Source organism: Marmota marmota, unplaced genomic scaffold (assembly GCF_001458135.2).
Source record: "Marmota marmota marmota unplaced genomic scaffold, marMar, whole genome shotgun sequence".
NCBI classification, from domain to species: domain Eukaryota; kingdom Metazoa; phylum Chordata; class Mammalia; order Rodentia; family Sciuridae; genus Marmota; species Marmota marmota.
The window spans coordinates 51,330,396-51,350,210 of record NW_026000005.1 but is presented as its reverse complement, the minus strand read 5'-3'; the positions used below and the strand labels follow the sequence as shown (position 1 = coordinate 51,350,210).

At 53.7% G+C, this 19,815-nt stretch overlaps 1 protein-coding gene across 4 annotated transcripts in view; it reads right to left on the bottom strand.

The window, feature by feature from the left end:
* Window positions 1–7,309: 7,309 nt before the first annotated feature.
* Window positions 7,310–19,815, bottom strand: part of Ramp1 (receptor activity modifying protein 1) — a 44,044-nt gene continuing 31,538 nt past the window's right edge. For 3 of the 4 annotated variants that reach the window (XM_048808851.1, XM_015481646.2, XM_015481647.2), the window contains one exon: window positions 7,310–7,976. In XM_048808851.1, coding sequence (XP_048664808.1) covers window positions 7,721–7,976 — 256 coding nt within the window. In that variant the 3' untranslated portion in view covers window positions 7,310–7,720. Of the gene's footprint in view, window positions 7,977–11,959; window positions 13,411–19,815 lie in introns of those variants that run through there. The other variant, XM_048808850.1, reaches the window with a different exon arrangement.

The following is a 19,815-nucleotide window of genomic DNA, read 5'->3' as shown; positions in this document are numbered from 1 at the left end:
GGAGCGGGTGGAAGCCACGGGAGTTCTGCACGTTCCCTTTATCAAGGGGAAGATGTTCCTCCCTCCCTGGCTTCCTTCTTGCAGTAGGGATGGAACCCAGGGCTCTGCACGTGCCAGGCAATGCTCTCTCACCAATCTACACCCACCCCCGACCTTTGTGTTTGTGTTGACACAGGGTCTCACTAAATTGCCAGGCTGACCTCCAACGTATCATCCTCCTGACTCAGCCTTCTGAGTACTTGGGTTTACAGGTGTGGGGCAGGCATGTGCCACCACATCTGGCTTCCTTTCTATTTCTTTAGTGATAATTGATGTATAGATTTTTCTTCTCAAGTTTATTTCAGTAAATCACAATTTACACAAAACGAAATTAAGGTGGAATGATTTTCCCTCAGAAAAAAGGTAGAGTATCAAAATAACTGAGGAAATGTAGAAAACTGAATATATCAATAAACATGAAGACTCAAAAAGGAATGCCATTTAAAATAGGTATTCTCCAACATGTTCATGAGTGTGACCCCCCAAGTTCCTAGAATTACGTAATTTTATTCTATTACTTAAATTTTTGATAGAAAGAACACAGTTTCACTATGAAGCCTCCATCAGTGAGGCCCCTGGTGCCGGCTGTGGACTGGGCGCTGCCTGTTTCCGGTTTGACGTTGCCGTTTCTGTGTGTCCTTCTAGGCTGCTCCCATGTGCAAGCATGTCCGCGTGGACAGCCATCCCTGAGTAGCTAGGGGGACTAACATCCACAGAGGCTCAAGATCCTTATATAAAATGGTGTGTTTTGTTAAAACCTATGCCCATTCTTCTGCGTGCTTGAAATCAGCTCCACATTACTTAGAACACTTAACAGTGTAAATGCTGTGTAAATGGGTGTTGGACTGAGCTTCCAGGGAATAACGACAAGAAAAATAATCTGAACATGTTCAGTACAGATGCAATTTTTCCCAGATATTTTGAATCGGAGTTGGTTGGATTCACAGGTACAGGGCCCGCAGAAACGCAGGACTGACTGCGTCCTTCTGCGTTGTCCTGTGGACACTGCCACTTCATGTGGACATCCTCCTACATGAGGGCGCACAGAAGGCCTCCTTATGTTTTCTTAGCAATATGCTCCCCTTATGCAGCTGTGAAGAGCTGTTCTCTGTGAAGGTGGGTTATTTCCCGTTGTTCTCTATTCCGGTCCTTGCTGCAATGAACATCACTAGAGTTTTTCCTCACAATGATTTATTTATGTAGGATAGAGTCCCAGAAGGGACAAGGCTGGGTGACAAGGAATGTGGATTGAAAGTCTCCCGGGTTCCGCTCATTTGGCCTCCCATAGGCTGGTATTCTTTGCGTTTCCATTAATGTCAGTGGATTTCATCATCCCAAATTTTGCTAACATAATTTACAAGAATCAATATCTCATTATTGTTTTAATGTTCGATTTCCTGATCACCTGAGGCACAGCATCTTTTCAGGTATTGATCAAGAATTTCTATTTTCCTTCTCTGCATTTCTTATGTGCTATGAACCATTCCAGAGCATAAAATAAGACGGAAGCTTTTCAGTCCATTGTCTCAAAGGACGCAAGCTTGAGAGCTTGCAAAATCCTTATAAAAAGAGAAATTTTGAAAAAACTACAGGCTCACTTATGACATCCATGGGAAAATACGAAAGAAAGCAGAAGCATTAGAGCGTGAATATGTGTGTGCAGTGGGTATGGCGTCAACTTGCAGGGCAGAACATTACTGTGTCCCTGCTTCTCTGCGGACACCTTCCCAGAGCTGAGAGCCGCATTATGTGATGGGCACAGCACTGAGGACTTCTTTTCCTTATGCAAATGTCAGCATTGTTTTCTCTTTTAAAGAGAAGAAATAACACTCAGTACCGGTTCTGGCAAAGGTGTGAATAAGAAGAAACTCTCCTCGATGCTGCTGGGTGGGGGGATACAAATGTGTCATGGATCCTGGCAACTGATACAAAGCTTAAGGATCCCCCGACCGGGTATTGTCTCTCTAAGCACTTAAGTAAGAAAAAAGGAACTGTACACCAGAGCCTTATTTATAAATAGAGATAGATAAAACAGACAACACCCTGCCATTAAAAACTTATAAAACCCGTGTAGTCATTAAAAAAAAAAAAAAAGACTCACTGAGTTGCCCAGGCTGGCCTCAGACTGGCGTACTCTGGCCTCAGCCTCTCCAGTCGCCGGGATCACAAGCATGTGCCATAGCACCTGACCTTCATTTTTTTTTTTTAAATAATATTTTTAGTGGAAAAATTCTTTAGAAGACAATATGAGGCCGTTTTTGTGTTTTAGGCCATCTCTATGTATGTATATATCTATTGATGTATCATTTATGTAGCTAAGTATAAAGTTTGGGAGATTTAAAAATTATCTGAGTGGTAGGAAGTAAAACCTTTTGTTTCATGTACCTGTATTTTCTACAATTTATAGGATACTTCTATGATAAAAGAAATTGTTTTTATGCAGAATTTTGAAGGCAACAAGAAATTAAATGTCTGACAAGGGAGGATTCACTGACCAAGTTGTGGGTCTCTGACTTATTAATTACAATTGATGAATCCAGTAAGTGCTTTTCTGAATCCATACGACGTGCTGAGCGCCGTTTTAAGCATGAGAAGTTCTTTGGCCATTCTGTGTTGTATCTAAATATGCCTTCAGTAAGGAAAAAGAAAAAGATCGAAGGGAAGAGAAAGGAAAGGGAGAAAGGAAGGCGGGGGTAAGCGAGCGCGGAGCGAGGGCGCCCTGGGGCAGCAGAGGGCAGGGCTGCAGCGCAGCTGACCCTCTGCTCCGCACGGTGGCGCCTCCGGCTCGCGTGCGCCCCTAGTGGAAGCCGAGTGCCCTGCGCGGCGTGTCTCCCCTGACCGCACCCACTGTCCTGCAGAGGGGGCTGCACCCCAGTTTTTGTTCTAGGCTCCTCTGAACTCCAGGCCGACGCCCCACCCAGGCCCAGGGAACTGTCTGGGCCAGCCTGGGTCTGATCTGCGTCCTGATCTGGAAAATCATGTCCAGCTGCATGTGACCGGAAAGGACTTGAGAGCTAGAAAGCAGGTCTCCCTAAAACCACAGCCCTTCCAACAGGAAGCCAAGCCCCGCGCCAGGAATTCGTGGTTCCATTTGTATCAGTTTTGAAAGTCTGCTTTAAATAAATAAATTGGAGGGTTGGGGAGATGGAAGGGGATGGAAGGGACGACTGGGTGGGCAGCCTTGGGTTAAGAGAGGGTCTGCAGGAGTGGAAGGCCAGGGGCCTGGGGGCTACTGCAGCCAGCATGGTGTTGGCCTGAGAGGATCCTAGCTGGGGACACCCACAGACCCCGCCCTAAGCTGCCTGCGCTTGTATTCCCCACGTTCAGTCACGAGTTGTCTTGTTGGCTGCAGGGTCATCAGCCCTCGGGGACTTCCAGCAAGGACAGGCAAGGCTTCTGCACAGGTGTGAGGCTGCACAGTGCTCCCTTCTCAGTGAGCTCTGCTGAGAGTGGGGGGAAAGCAGGAGACTGCCACATTCTTCAGCGCTTCCCCCAGGGATGGGCACCCCTGGACAGGGTGGCCCCTGGGCAGAGTGGGCACAGCTGCTGTACAGGCCAGCCTGCTTGGACTTACAGTTCCCAGAGTTGCAGACACTGAAGGCACACACAGCAGGAGGCGGCCGGCCTCCCTGCCCTTACTCCATGGTCCTATGCCAGGGAGGCAGCCAGGCTTGGAGAGAGAACTGGGACTCAGGGCTTCAGCTCTGTACTCGTGCCCAGGGACACCTGGAATGTGCTGGTGACTCTCTGTGCCTCAGTCTCCCTACCTGCAAAACAGACATGGCCTCCGCACCGAGGACAGCTAGGAGAGCAGCTGTGAAGAATGCCACCCTTGGTGGTGGCTCCCTGGTCCTGTGTAGCCTTCTCTTTGCCTAGCCTCTGCGTGTCTGACCAAGGACAGCTCATGCCCTGGGAACAGGCCAGCTGCCGCCTGCCCTCCCGTTCTGCTGCCTGCAGCAGGCTGACCCCACGGGCCCCTCTCACATGCCTGAACAGTCTTCCTCTCTCCCAGGGCTGCCCGGTTCACTCAAGAAAAATACTTTTCTTCCTCTTCCCTCAGCCCTCATCTCTTTGTTCCTTTCTAGGATGGAGGGGGGCACTATCCTGTCTGGAGCATGGCATCGGAGAGTTCTCCATTTCCTGGGATGAGCTGCAGAGCGCCTCTGGGCCCTCACCCCCACCCTGGCCCATCAGGCCTCCCACTTCCCAGCCAGAGCGCGGCTGGCGCACTTTGGGGAGAAGCAGGTTTTTACCCCACCGTGCGGTGTTTCTGGAGCACCTCTGGCCACAGTGCTGTTCTCCACGGCGAGTTGGGACACTCTAGTCCCACAACAGCTTCAGGTGGCTGCAGTTTCGAGCTGGACACCACCAAAGTAGCCTTGGTGGGTGGGGGAGGCGGGCTGTGTTATGGGCCAAGTCCTCTCTGAATTCATGGGTGAAATCCGAAGCTCTGGTACCGTAGAATTCTTTTTTTTCGTTTTTTAAATAATTTTTTTTTTTTAGTTTTACGTGGACACAATACCTTTATTTTATTTTTTTGAGGTGCTGAGGATTGAACCCAGGGCCTCGAAAGCTTGCAAGGCAAGCTCTCTACCAGTGAGCCCATGTCCCCAGCCCTTTTTAAATTTTTTTCTTAATTTTATTTATTTTTATGTGGTGCTAAGGATCAAATGCAGGTCTTCACATGTGCTAGGCGAGCACTCTACTGCTGAATCACAACCCCAGCCTCCTTTTTAAATTTTTTGAGACAGGGTCTCACTAAGTTGCTAAGGCTGGCCTCAAACTCTCAATCCTCCTGCGTCAGCCTTCCGAGTTGCTGGGATCACAGGTGTGTCCACTGTACCCAGTGGTTCATATTTCTTCTGCTCCTTTATGTTTCTGTCCGAAAGCCTTACCTTCCTATCCACCTCCTTGGGCTGCTGTTAGCTGTTTGGGGATCTTCTTGCCACCCTTGTGGCTGGACCTGGTACCTGCCGCTGCTTCCTCAGACCATGTTTCTAATCCAGAAATGGAGTTCCTGGCCCTATCCCCTCCTCCTACCCCTTGAAGCGGCCCACGGATGACTCCTGCCAGTGTGTCTCTCAGGAGGGGCTCAGATGGGTGGGGGAGGGGCACCTGCCTGGCCGTCCCCAGGCCCAGCGAGAAGGGTGAGTTGCGAGAAGGGTGAGTTGCAGGCTGAACAGCAAACAGCTCCTTAGGCTGCTCCTTCCGCATTCCTCTGCCGGGCACATGTGTAACCAGAGCAAAGACCGGCCTCGCGGTGTCCCAGGAAGGAAAACCAAAGTCAGGTCCCAGGTCACCTCCCCGGACAGCCTTGGAAAATGCTGAATTGTACGTTTTCCTTACCTTTGTTCTAAGGGGAACCAAAGGGCAATTATGTCCCCCACACAGAGAACAGCACCTACAGCCTCACCTGCCGGGGGGCCCCGGGCTCTGCTCCCCCACCCTCTCCCTGCTCCCGCCCAAGCATGTGGCTCCTCTGGCGGTGGCCAGCTCTTGAAGGAGCTTAGACGCTGTCCCTGGGGTAGGGTGGACGACCTGGGTGGGGCCACCTCTCCCCATGCACAGGGAGCCACAGTGATCAAGAGGTTGCTCAAAGTCACACAGCTGGGAAGGAGTCGTCAGTGTTCAGGGCCTGCTCTGCCACGGGCTTCCCGCTGCCTCCAGGAGCCATCTGTCACCAGAAAGTGACGTTCAGCAATCAGGATGGGGACGAGATCCAGACTCCCCCACCCACCAAGGCATGCTGTTACCATCTCTCGGGTCACGTCAGGCCATTCTCCCCCAGGGTGACGTGGCATGGGACTGTGTAACACACAACACGGAGACCATCTCACCTCCCTGTTTGGAAATGTCTTCTCCAGTGACCTCCGGACCACAGGGAAATTCCCCATGTGCTCCACTTCAGGAAACTGGTCATCTGGCGTTCATCTAAGCAGCTGTCCTCAGCGGGGGCCGAGGATGTCTCCCCACAGATCGGCCCCCGACCCCGTGTCCTTTGCACATCTCTGATTATGTCTTTGGGACACATTTCTAGAAGGGAAGTGACTGGGCAGAAGCACCGGGAGACTTTTGGGTCCGTATTTCTCTAACTTGTCCTTCAGGACAACGGTGCGGATTTTCTTTTTTCAAGACAAGAGGCAGATTTCACAGCTGGGCCCAGGGCTGCTCTGAGAGGAGGGAAGTGCTCTGGGTCCCAGCTCCTCTGCAGGCCCAGGCTGTTCCTGGCCCGCCTGGGGACATCTTTTCTTTGAAGATTATCTCAATCCAGAGCTGCTTCTGGCTTCCAGGAAAGCCTGAGCATTCCATCCCCGGAGCTTGCTAATGAGCAGCGCTGGGAGCCACAGCAGACGCCAGCTTCATGTCCCAGGCTGAGTCCCTGCTCCCGGGCTGCTCTGGGATCCTTAGACCTCCAGCCAACTCTCCCCCTAAGATTTCCATAATGAAGCTGGGGAGAAGGGGCCATTTATTCAGCTCAGGACACAGATAAAGCAAGTCAATCTTCTCCTTCAAATTAAAACTCTCACTGCACCGGGCACAGTGGCACACGCCTGTAATCCCAGTGGCTCCGGAGACCGAGGCAGGGGGATCACGTGTTCAAAGCCAGCCTCAGCAACAGTGAGGCACTAAGCAACTCAGTGAGACCCTGTCTCTAAATGAAATGCAAAATAGGGCTGGGGACGGGGCTCGGTGGTCGAGTGCCTCTGAGTTCCTGGGTACCAAAACCAACCAACCAACAAAAAAAAAAAAAACCTCACAAAAACTCTCTTTGCTTTCCCAGGCCTCCCAGTGTGGCCAGGTGGGTGGGGAGTTCAAGGTGAGGTCAGAAGCTGGGGGGGCACCACTTCGGGGCCCCTCTTGGCCTTCATCTGCCCTGCATGGTGGGGTTTCTCGGGGACTTTTGAGAAAAGGATCCCTTGGGTAAGTCAGGCAACAACTTCAACTCTTCCTCTTCTGTGAAATGGGACGAAGACAAGCCGTCGCCATGGCTGCTCCGAGGAGTTTGTGAACACAGCTCCCTCGCCTGCTCCTGGCTCACGCACACACTATTCTATTCCTGTTGTTGTGTTTATTATTTCCCATGCTAAAAGCAGGGGCTGTGGGGTGGTGTCCACATGGCACCGTCACCGCCACTGGAGCCTCAGACACCGTCTCCGTGACGAGCCCCTGAAGACCCCACCTGTCAGAGGAGACGTGTCTGCCCAGAGTGACTTCCTCATGCTCTCATCCCAGGGACAGGTCACTTCTGTTCCAGAAATAAGGACACTCCTTCAGTTCAGAAGATCCTTTTAATCAGAAGCTACACATGGACACAAACACAGATAAGGGGGGGACCTGGAATGCAGGCGGGGACATTGTGGGTTGCATGCATGCTAGAGACCCAAGCGTGGCACTTCCCAGGGACAAGTCAGCCCTGTCCCTTCTTCCCTCCCGGAGGCTCGAGGTCAATCACCAGCACGATTACTCTCAAGTCCTGTGGGCACCTCTTTTTTTTTTATCTTTATTTTATTTATTTACTTTTATGAGGTGCTGAGGGTGGAACCCAGGACCTTGCACGTGCTAGGCGAGCGCTGTACCGCTGAGCCGCAGCCCAGCCCTGTGGGCTCCTCTTGTGCGAGGAGGTCACCCTGAGCTCCCCTCCCTCCCCAGCCTCCCACGCTTGGCAGGCAGCCCAGGCCGCCTACACGATGCCCTCGGTGCGCTTGCTCCTCCAGACCACCAGCGCCGTCATAAGCAGGGTCACCAAGATGGGGAGCACGATGAAGGGACAGAGGATGCCCCTGGCTGGGTCCTGCACGGACCTGCCGGAGATGGCGCAGAGCCTGAAGTAGTGGCGGTGGACCGCCACGAAGAACCTGTCCACCTCCGTATTGGGCCAGAAGCAATCCAGGTTCGCGGCCACGGCCTTGGTGCACTCAGTGAGCTCCCCGTAGCTCCTGTGGAGGCAAAAGGAGGCCATCAGGGCACCCAGCTGCGCTCAGTCCCGAAGCCCAGGCTCTGAGGCAGTGGCCCTGGCTTTAGGAGGTGAGGGTCCTGCACCAGCAGACTGCTGGGCACACCACCAGAGGACACGAGCCGCCCGCCGCACCCGGGGCTGTGGGCTCTGTGCCGTGGTAGGACCCGTTCACACCCTGACATGGCCGCCTGCCGGGTCCCTGCTGAGTCACTCACCCACCAGTGGCAGTGACGGTGGGTAACTGAGCCAGTTTCTTCCTGTCAGGATCTGGGTGCCCACAAGGATTTGAGGCCCGTGGTGCAGTGAAGTTAACCACAGCAACAGAACCCCAAACCCAGCATGGCTCCAGAGGAGATGGACTCCAATCCCACACCACCAGCCCACCAGAAGGGGTGTGCCCATCTCCAGATGCCAGTGACATCTGCCTGTCCCTTCTGTTCCACAGGTGGCGCTCAGCATTCAAGTGGAAATTACTCAGGGTTTTGTTCAGGAGCAAAGAAAAACCAACGTGTTGCCAAGAGGAAAAATGATCAACAGAATCAGACTTGGAGATGACCCGGGGGGCAAGTGTCAGACAATGCTTGGTTTGGATATGATCTGTCCCCAGGGGCCACTGGCCTGGTCCCTAGTGCGGTGGTGTTGGAGACAGGCAGAGCCTGGCAGGAGGTCTTGAGGTCATGATGGGCTGTCCTCGGGAGTGAGTGATGTGGTCCTCGCCAGGTGGTGGCTACAGAAGCCCGCTCCGTTCTGGCCAGCCTCCAGCTTCCTGCCTGGGGATGGGATCTCTTGCACCTGGACATGCCCCTGTGGTTGCCATTTGTCATGAGGGCCTCATCAGAGGCCATGCCACGCTATTTGGACTTTTAGCCTCCAAAATGTGGGCTAAATAAACCTGTTTTCTTCATGAGTAGCTTGCTTCAGGTGTTTTGTTATAGTCATGACAACAGATTAATGTAGGCAGGAAATTTAAAATGATCAGTATGCTAAAGAGTCTAGCAGAAAGGTAGACAATTGCGTGAATGGGTGGGGAATTTCAGCAGAGATGGAAACTCGAAGACAAGTAAAAGAAAATCTCTAGAAACAGAAAGCAGGATATCAGAGATGATTCCTGCTTATGGGCTCATCAGCAGAAGGAGGCAGTGAAAGTGAAGACAGATTGGTAGAAATCACCCAAATGGAAACACAGAGAAGAAGAAGGGCTGGAAACCAAAGCGGAGCATCCAAGAGCCTTGGTAGCGTCATACCACCCCACATGATGCCAACTCTGCTGCAGATGTGTCCCAGAGGGAGGAGCAATGGAGTACAAGAAATATCTGGTGAGACAACAGCTGAGACTATCCCCCAAATAAGGAAAAACATCACATCATACCCCCAAGAAGTTTAGGGAAGCACAAACAGGCCCGAAAAACAGCACAGCAACACCAGACATTATCAAAGTCACAGAGAAAGAAGTCTGGGAGTTGTTGGTGGGGGTCCTCCAAACGGGTCAGAGCCGACTTCTTCTCAGAGGCTGGGCCAGCCGGGAGACTTCCTTAAACAGAATCCTATACTCAGCAAAATACCTTCCAAATAGGAGGTTGAAACAAAGACTTTTTCAGAAGAAACTGAGTTTATTGATAGGAATGTTAAAGAAAACCCAGAACTCAGTCAAAAGAATGTACCAGAAAGTTTCAGATTCATTCAAAGAAGTGAAGGGCTCTGGAAGTGGCAAACATGGAAGGTAAGTCAAGTCACTTTTTCTGATTTTTAACCTAGAAATGTTTGTGACTGGAGCAAGGCCGTGCAGCAAATACGGGGAGGCCCCAGGGGAGCTTTAGGGGGCCATCTGAGGAAAGTGGGGGCCTCGCAGCATCCAAGCCCCTCTACCCCGCCCATCACGTGGCCTCTGATCTGCGGGGCTTCTCTCTCACCCCAGTGGCCTCCTGGTGCAACTCCGGTGCACGGGCCTCCTGCAGCCCATGAGTGGCCACGTGGAGGGAGGGACTAGCAGACAGTGGGGACTGGTCCCATGCCCTCTGCTCGCTGGCATTGGGGTGCCTGGTCTTTCCCAGAGAGCGAGGACTCATGCTTCAAGTAGAAAACAGAAGTGGAAGAAGCCACAGAAGTTGTGACAGGCTGGGTCTCGTGAGGAAGCAGTGACTCAGTGCGTGCCCAGTGCCTGGACACCGCAAGCTCCAGAGTGTAGGTGCTGCTGCTGGAGCCCAGTCCACCCTGGGAGCTGGCCGTCAGACTGACGCACACACTGGTCTGAATGACTGTCCTCTGTCCCCACCTGGGATCCACAAACCCACAGGCAGTTTCTGGTGACATGACTGAGAACACTGAGCCCGTCCTCTGTGGCCTGAGGAGTGGAGCTGGGATACCTCCACAGGAGGGGGCGCCTCTGGGCTGGCCAACCTGAGCAGGAAGGAGCCCCGACTCTGGAAGCCACCTCGCCATGCATGGCTCCACAGCTGAGCCTGTGGCAGGCTATTCCGGGACCAGGCGCTCTCTCCTGGATGGGTTGGTGTAGAGTGAAGCCATCTACCGCTAAAAATATCTCCAGTCTGCGGGTGGCTGCCCACTTCATCCTGTTTATTTATACTAAAGTGACAGCTGAGGCTTTCAATACTGTTGTGAGTTCTGTCAGTAAAGATGAGATGAAAGAATTCCACCCCCACCCCCCCCCACCCCTGCCCCAGGGCGGAAATTCTGCTCTAAAGCACACAGCCTGGACGAGACCCAAAATAGTCCTGAAAAGTCCTCTGGCTTTGACTCTGCATCTTCAGTTCTCGTGTCACTGAATAATTACCCTTTTTTGGCTAGGATTGTTATTCTGGGCCACAAAGCAAATTCAGCTTGGAATGTTCCTGAATTCTATGGTGGGAGTTTCCCAAGCCTTCAGGTCCCAGCGCAAGGCTCCAGAACCATGGTGCATGGCTGCGGACTTGTTGACAAGATGGTACCCACTCACGTCCACAGGTGCGCCACCTGCTCTGGGGAAACCCAAGGCTGCCGCTGTGCCCACAACCCCCCGCTGGCCCTCATACCGAGTGTGTGGGCCTGGGCCCTGCTGCCCACGGCCTAGGTTCAAGTTCCCGCTCCATCTCTCATCCTGAGGGACCCTGGGACCCATCTCACCTGTTCCCACCTTGGTCTGCTTACATTAAGAGACAGGCCTGGGACCCACTTCCAGGTGACCCACTTGAGGATGGCCGAGGAGCCTGTCAGAATGCCAACTAACAGGGGCATTTGGATGGGGAGGGCATGGAGGGAATTTGGGAAACAGAGTGAGGCCTGTGGGGTGTCTGGCTGGGTCTCTCTCTGGAAATAGAAATGGCTAATAATCATCTGAAAAAATATTTAGCTCCGTTAATAAGAAAAAAATTAAAAAGCAACCATTAGTATGATGCTTCTCTCAAAAACAAGAAGTATGGCTCTTTCTGGGAATTATCCTAAGTGAAACATTTGAAATGTAGACAAAAGTAAAGAAAGAAGGTGCTCTCTGCAGGGGTATGTTATGCAAAACTGCAAACAAGGCAGTGGCCAAGCAGGCTGAGGCTCTCTTGGGTAGCTACCATAGGAGAAATTCCAGATGTGGGCAAATATTTATGTTATGATGCTGAACAAAGCAGCAACTGATTAGCCCAATTACACAAGCCCAGGTGGCCTTGTGGGAGGAGGGGACATGCCCTTCAGTATATCTCGAACCACCAGAATGACAGTGATATATAGGGCTGAGGTTCTCTTACGTACTTTTTTGGATTTTCCAAGTTCTCTATAGTAAGTGTACATCATTTTTTTCACATGTTTACTGGTGAATCATAGTTGTACATATTGAGGGGATTTGTGTCACCTACTCATATATGCATGCAATAAGACAGCATCATTTGGCCAATCTCACTCCCCCCACATCCCCTCTCCTTCCCTCCTCCGGCCCTACTGATCTCCCTTTGATTCTTAGGAGATCCACCCCCACCTTTCTTTCCTTTTTTTCCTCTCTAGCTTTTGCCTAAGAGAGAAAACATATGACCCTTGACCTTCTGAGTTTGACTTATTTCACTGAACATGATGGTGTCTAGTTTCATCGGTTTTCCTGCAAACGCCATGATTTCATTTTTCTTACGGCTGAATAAAACTCTACGTGTATATATACCACATTTTCTTTATCCACTTATCTGCTGATGGACACTGGGGCTGAGTCCCGAGTTTGGCTCTTGGGAATCGAGCTGCTACAGACACGGTGTGCGTGTGTCGCTGCATTGTGATCACTGTAGTTCTTCAGGGTAAACACTGAGGAGTGGTCCAGCTGGGTCCTGGGTGGTTCCTTGCCTATTTTGAGGGATCTCCTTACTGATATCCATGGGGCTGTGTAAAGAGTATTCTTTTCCTCCACGCCCTCTCCAGCGTTTAGCATGATTTGTATCTTGATGGCTGCCATGCTGACTGGTGTGAGATGAAATCTCAGTGCAGTTTTGATTTGCATTTCCTTAATTGCTAATGAGCACACATTATTTTTAATATATAATTCTATAAAAGAGCTTATTTTAGGAAGAACGACTACAGAAAACTGAATGATGAGGTCACTGGTTTTGCAGCCACATGCTTCATTTCTGTGATAGCAGGAAGCAGTGGTGGCACACGGGCAGCCCCTCCCACTGGGAGGTGGCTGCCTCCTTTCCAGAGGTCCTTGAGGTCTCAGTTGCCTCCTGAAAGGAATGGGGTGCCCGCAGTGCCCTGGGCAGGATGCTGTGGGTGAGCTTACAACAGCAAGCCTGGTGCCCCCGCTGTGTCAGGGCCAGGCCACTAGGTGGCGTTACCTCCCTGGGGGCCTCCTCATTCTCCTCCCTGTCCCTCCCTCCTCCTGCTGCCCCAGCTCCCCTTCTCCCTAGGCTCTTGCTCCTGCAGAGTCCTTCCCTCTTTGGCCTGGGCTGTGACACCCACCACGAGTGACCCTCACCCTCAGCTGGAGCCTTGGCCCAGCCACTGCAGACCCAGGGAAGCCCCACCCATCCCAACTGTCTCGGCACCCTTTCCCCAGGGCCCCTCCCCTCCTGAGGGCCCCTCCCTGGGCCAGGTTGGGGGCTGTGCCGTGTTGGGGGTTAGTGTAACTCACTGCCACTTCATCTGCTCTGAGCGGGGAGCTGGCATCTCTGTGCCCTCTCCCCACAGCAGCAGCCGGTGGCCGTGGAACATCAGCCTGTTTGCGGCCCACTCTGCTGTGCTCAGCCTGCTCACACTTTTCCACCTGCCTCTCACCGTCAGTGCTCCTGCTGCAGCCCACCTGCGAGGGACTGAAAACCTCCGTCGCAGGGGGCCTCCCTCTCTCTGGCCACATTCCACCACAGGGCCCTGGTCCTGTGCGGGGCCTCCGCACATGCCCTTAACCTTGTCTCCACCAGGCAACCTCTGCTCATGCCTCCTACACGACACTCCTCAAAAAGGCTTTCCTGAAGTTCCATCATATTTGGCTTCCTCTGTAAGGTGGGGTTTTCCCTCCTAGCCATGTCCTGCTCTGGGCCTGCACTTTATTCACATGCCTCCACGCACTGCTGGCCTCAGCAACCAGACAGTGTGTTCCTAGCAGCCACCTCAAAGGCATAGTGACACCAACGCCAGAGGGGCCCAGCTGGCCGGCCTGACAGAGCCAGCGGGGGCAGGGACAGCTGTCCACCTTCCTAGTAGTCGCACAAGGCAGTACAGGAAGCAGAACGGACACAGGGACACCACCTGAGAAGGTCTCACGACAGCTCTGACATGCAACAGCTGACAGCTGAGAGTCCCAGGACAGCGTAGAGTCCGGGCTCTGGGGGAGCTTGACATGCCCCCAACGCCAAGAGCAAGCGTCACATAAAATAAACACAGAACATAAAGTGAACAGACCTAGTTAATTCAATGGTGCAGTTCTATTCTGCCGAGAATAAACAATCACATATATATATAATTTTATTTATCAAATACACCTCCTTTAAAGCTGGGAGAAAAATAAAAAGTAAACGCATATACGTATAGAACACCTAAATCCCTTTTACTTAGAAATAAGTGGAAAAAAAATGGAGGAGAATCAACAATCTTTTCAAAAGTCTCCAGATCCATATTTGGCAGCAAAGAGAAAGCCACTATTTCCAAAGCAGAAGTCACAAGGCAATATTCTTTATGATGATGTCAAAAAGTAAAAAATTAGTAAGAAAAGGATAAATTAAAAAAAAAAAAAAATAGAGCCGGGTGTGGAGATGCACACCCGTAATCCCACTGGCTTGGGAGGCTGAGGCAGGAGGATCACAACCTTGTTCACCCGAGGCTCCCTCCTCCTGGCGGTGAGACTCTCTTGCACCTGGTGCAGGTATGCAAGGTGGTTCATAAAGAACAGGCACCCGGACAGACGTCCAGTTGCACCCGGAAAGTCCAAAGAGAGGCGTATTAGAAGCCTTCTGCATCTGTGCCAGCCAGGGGCACCTGGGCCTTCCCCCCACGTCTCCTTCCTGGGGAGCAGCCACGGTCCCCCCCGCCTGGGCCTCCTGATCTGACAGCAGGATGGTGGGAGAGGCTGGACGGGGCATTCCTTGCTCCTTTTCCTCTAGACCCTCCTGCCTGCTGCCCAGCAGGCTCCAGTGAGCAGAACCAGCCTGGGGCCTGGGGACACACTGCCTCCTTGACCTCAGTTCTTCGGGCCTGACTCTGCTCACTTTTGGGATATATCCACTGGCTCCGTCCTCTGGCCCTCTCAGTGACCCACCCTGTCCCTCTTCACATGAATGCAGCTGCTTTGGGCTGTCCATCTTACTCCGTGGGTGGTGCCCCTTGAGAAGTCAGGGCAGGTCAGGCTTCTGTGGTCCCTGCTAGACCACAGTCACCCCAATTCCTGCAAGCCTACAGTAAGGCTGGTGATGAGATTCACGTGCCTGAGACTCCAGTGCCCACTGAGGGCGCCTCTCGGGGCCTTGCTCCCCAAGCCTGGGGAGGGAGGGGTGGTGGTCTTGCACGAAGGAGCCCTGGGAACAGGTGGGGTTTCTGCCCGGGCACAGGATCTGCAGTGAGGTAACCCAAGGCCCCCCACACATCTCTCAGAAGTACATCCCACGGCCTGTGCATTCGGGTCCCCCACCAGCCCCATCCAACTCTGTTCCTAGCATCCCAGAAGGAGGCACACTTTTGGGAAGAAGGAGGGGACACCAGAGGCAGAGCCCTCAACTTGGCAATGGGACCCACCGTGGCCAGCTGCCAGCCAGGCAAACTAGCCCCGTGGAGCGAGGAAGGGTACGTCTCCCCCCAGACGGGGTGTGTGGCCTGGCCAGCAGAGCAGAATCGGAATGCCAGCCTCCGCCTCAGCTGGGCCTGTACAGGACACTCCCTTCCTAGCCACTGTGTGTCCTGGGTCACAGCATATCCATCTGGGAAGATGGCAACGGGGCCAAGAGGAGACCAACCAGCCAACTGGCTGAGGTGATGGCTCCATCCAACCCCCTTTACAGGAGGCACCCTCCCTAGGTGATTGCTACCAACTGAGGGGACACAAGTTTTTTCTTATCTTCTGGATATTGAAACATTGCTTGGTGGACAGTATAGGGCTCTGATGCCACAAGGGCTGCTCCTGACCCAGCCTGGTTGCCCTAGGCTGAGCACCGGTTGGGCTCAGTGAGGGCCTGGCTCAAACACTGCTCCCCACCTGGGGGTGGTAAGGCCCCGACAGCACCCCAGACTTCCTCAGCTGGGCCAGCCAGCAGAGAAACCCCCTTGGTGTAGGAGATGTGAGAGGGGTTAAAAGAGTAGCCAGGGGCTTCTCAGGGCTTCAAGGTGGCAGAGATGTGGAATGAGGTAGGACCTCGGACCCAGGAGGGAGGCTGAGGCCCAGACCGGCCAGTGAATGTATGCTGGGCTCTGGGGACAGGACAGGACTAGTCTTGGCCTCCTGACAGACTGATGGACACCCGATGATAACTAAGGGCATGTAAAATGGGGAGCTCATTCAGTCTGGGGTGGACGCTCCTCCTGCCCCTTTGCTGGCTTGTCCTCCGAGGACCACATTTGCCTCCCAAAGGGCAGGAGACACCGAGACCTGCTGACACTGGTCGGCCCTGTCCCCTACAGACAAGAGAGCCTGGAGAGGTGACCTGGGAGGACCCAGGGGTCAGTGCACAGCAGGACTGGCCCAGGTTTCAGTCCACCTCTAGGCAGGCCACACTTCCCTTGTTCCAGAGAACCCCCTCCCACTGAGGGCATCCTGGCACCTTGCTCTCCCTTCCCCCGACTCCAGGCCGGGCTTCTGTCACCTCCCTCCACCACTCCTGCTCGGACAGCTCCAAGCTGGGAAGGCGTCTGGGTGCCTCTGCCCAGGAGGGCGGAAGCAGGAGGTTTCTAAGTCCATCCCTGGCTCCACATGCAGCTGGCTCTGGCACAGTCAGGCTCCAGAGCTGCCAAGGCAGGCTCCCTGCGGAGAGGCCCCTGGGAGGGCGGGCACGATGCCACCTCTGAGAACAGGCCCAGGCAGAACCTGGCTCCTGGGGCTACAAGATGAAGTGCAGTTTTAAAATTCAGGGGGCATCTGAGCAAAGTCACAGGCTGCCCAGTGCTGGCCCCGCATCCAGGCCCAGGCGGGGGGCTGCTCCGTACCCAGTGATCGTGGTCTGAGAACACAGGACTTGGTGGATGATCACTGAGCTGTCTATTGAAGGCCAGGTACATGTGACCCCTGTGCCCTCTGTAACACCCAAGAGGTCTCCTGGGGCTCCAGTGGGGATTCCAGGTCTAGGGGTGCAGTCAACCCTGGGCCCAGCTGCAGGGCTGGGTGTGGGGCTGCGACTGTACTCAGGCCTGTCTGGGCCCGGCCTGGGCCCAGGGCTGCTACACTCCTGGGGGCTGACGTGTGCACAAGTCCCAGGATCAGGCCTGACAGCCGGGATGCTATATTTGGACACTATCACCCTGGCGACAATGTCCTTGTGAAGCAACACTGGCGGCTGGAAGGGGCTTTTCCCTCCTGTCTTCCCTCAGGCCCGGCATCCAGCTGGTCGTCCCAGAGCTTGGCTCTCTGCTCCCTGCCTCTCTGAAGCTGAGGGACTCACAGCGACCCTCTGCTGGGCTTCTGGAGGCCTTGAGTGACACACCCTGTTCTCTGCTGGTTGGGTCCTCTGCACTGGGCTGGCCCCACCACAGGTCTCATCAACTCGCTGCCCCATCTAGGTGGCCCCAGTGCCACCCCTGCCCCTCTGCTCCAATCCAACCTTGTTTGGAGCTGGGACAACACTGAGTGCTGGGGGAAGGGAAGGCCTTAGAACATTCTACACCACAGAACACCTGGTATCACGGGACTCTGAAACTCTGTGTTTTCATCTTAAATGGGCAGCTGTCTCTGGCTCACGGCCATGGTGTGAGGAGAACCCCGGGGCTACCTGCCTCCCCTCCTAGCATATCTTTTTTTTTTTTAAATTTTTTTTAGTTGTAGATATTTATTTCTATGTGGATCCAACCCAGTGCCTCACACATGCAAAGCAGGTGCTTTACCACTGAGCTACAGCCCCCGCCCCCTCTCCTAGCATATCTTGCTGTTGCTGGTCTTGCCACCGACTCTGGCGGCCTCTGCCTCTGGACGGAAGCCCACATGGCAGCCCATGCTCGGCCTCCCATTTCCCCCTCAGTGGACAGGCAGAGAGAGGCCATTAACATATGGGACTCAGCACAGGGCCTGGCCCCGAGTGAGCCGTCAAAGCGGCCCAGGATAGAAATGCTAGAAATGAGCAGGATGCCACACAGACGTGAGGGGCACACAAAGTGGCCTACCTGGCCCTGCTCCAAGGACAGAAACCAGTCAGGGAGCTGGACTACCCCACCAGGGACAGGGTGTGGGGCAGGAGCTGCCAAAGGCCTGAGGGGGCAACTGGAAAACTGAGGCCGGCACCCACGGGTGCCCACTGCCCTGCTTGCTGAGGACCCCCCCCTTGGCTGAGGCCAGCTGAGGGATCAAGGGCAGAGGGAGAGCTGGGAGAGGCAGGAAGTGACTCAAGGTTAAAGCCACCAGAGGTGGGGGCAGTGGCTGTGGCTTCTTGGTGCCCTGATGGCTTCCTGTCCTGTCCTCACTCCAGGCAGGAGGCCACCCCAATAGGCAGGGCAGGCTGACACCAGTCACAGCTGGAGAGGCCGATCTCCACCTGCTGCTGGGGTGGGCCCCGAGGAGGTGAGGGGTTCTGCTACGGTATTCAGGAGAGCAGACAGTCCTGTTCTGCTGGGTCCTGGGGGGCCAGCACCACTGGCCATGTCTGCCAAGTTCCCAACAAGTAACTGCTGAGCTAGATCTTGGTTCTGAAGCCCCAGTGACCTCACTTAACTTGTCAAAGGAGAACCACAGTCATACAGGAGTGGGACAGGCCACCCCTGTTCCCAGGACTGGCAGCACTTTGTCTCACCTCCTGTGAACAAACGTCTATTGGTTCAGACTCTGAATATGCTGACACAGCAAGGACCCCAACACCCTAGCAAGAGAGAAGCTTCTAGCCAACCTAGGGGCTTCTCCACCATTCAAAGGCCTCCTGGACACAGGCCTGGGCCACGGCAGCCCAGTGGACGAGGACACTTGGTCATAAATGTGGTGGCATCTACAGGGTTAGGGTGAGGAGGGTACAGGCACTGGTACTGCCCTCAACTATATTCCCCAGTGGCCCTGGGAGCTGCCTAAGGGCCTTGCACAGGTACTCCCCACCCCACAGGTGCTGGGCTCCATGCCCTGTCCTGCTATTGTCCCTTTTGGGTCCCTGTTTCTGGCCTGGATCTCCTGTGCCCTGGCTGAGGGCCTGCTTCTAGGCGGCAGCTCCCTGTGTCTCTGGGTGGAGCCGGCTGCAGCGCTCCCTCCTCCCAGGCCTGCCAACCTGGCCCCCAGGCCACTCAGCCATCATACTCATGAAGATCCCTGCCCAAGCCCCCATCCCCACGCTGCCCCTGCCTCTCCCACCTTCTCCTGTGTAACCACCCTGGGTTTCAGGAGACTCGGCCTCTTGGGAAAGAGGTTAATATGTGCATTAGGCTTGGAGTAAAGGAAATGTAATTCACCATAGTATGATTAGTGCCAATGTCCATTGCAACACCCTAACCAGGAAGTGCTTTAGAAAGAGGAGAAGGCCAGGGGCAAAAATCCGATTATCCAGGGAGTTAAAATACAGACAATGTATCCAGGGAGAAGACGCTCCTTCCAGGTAACAGTGTGGGAAATGATAGCACTAAATAAGGTGTAGAGTCACCTCCCACACCTAGGTGGGGAGGGAGGAAGGTATGGAGGGACCAGAAGCAGTGTCCTGGGCTGGAGGCACGACGAGAATCTGTGGTCCCACTGAGGACCAAAGCTGGGAACTCCATGCATGCTAAGTCCCCCTGGGTTTACTGAAGCCACCGTGGAATGAGTCATGTGAACATTTTAAACAGAAAACCACACTGGCAAGCATGTCAGAAAGAAAAGGAGGTCACATTTTTAAAAGATCTGTATTTCTATATAAAAACATATGCTCCTGGAATCATTGTGGCATGGTGGAGCACAGCTGTGGCCCCAGCTGTTTGGCCACTGAGGCAGGAAGATCACTTGAGCCCGAGTTTGAGATTAACCTGGGCAACAAAATGAGATATCCCCTCAAAAAGCAAAACCCAGAGACAAGGGAATGCAGGCGCTCCAGAGAACAGGGCTGCTCCCTGGAGGCCCATCACCCACCCAGCTGTCCCTCCGTACCAAGGCAGCAGAGCTCATGAGAAATCTGAGCTCCGTGGAGGCATTAATCATGCGGCTTATTTCTAGGACCTACTTCATATAATGGCCTGAGTTTAAAAGATTCATGGAAAAGGGAGGGATGATGTTAAAAAGA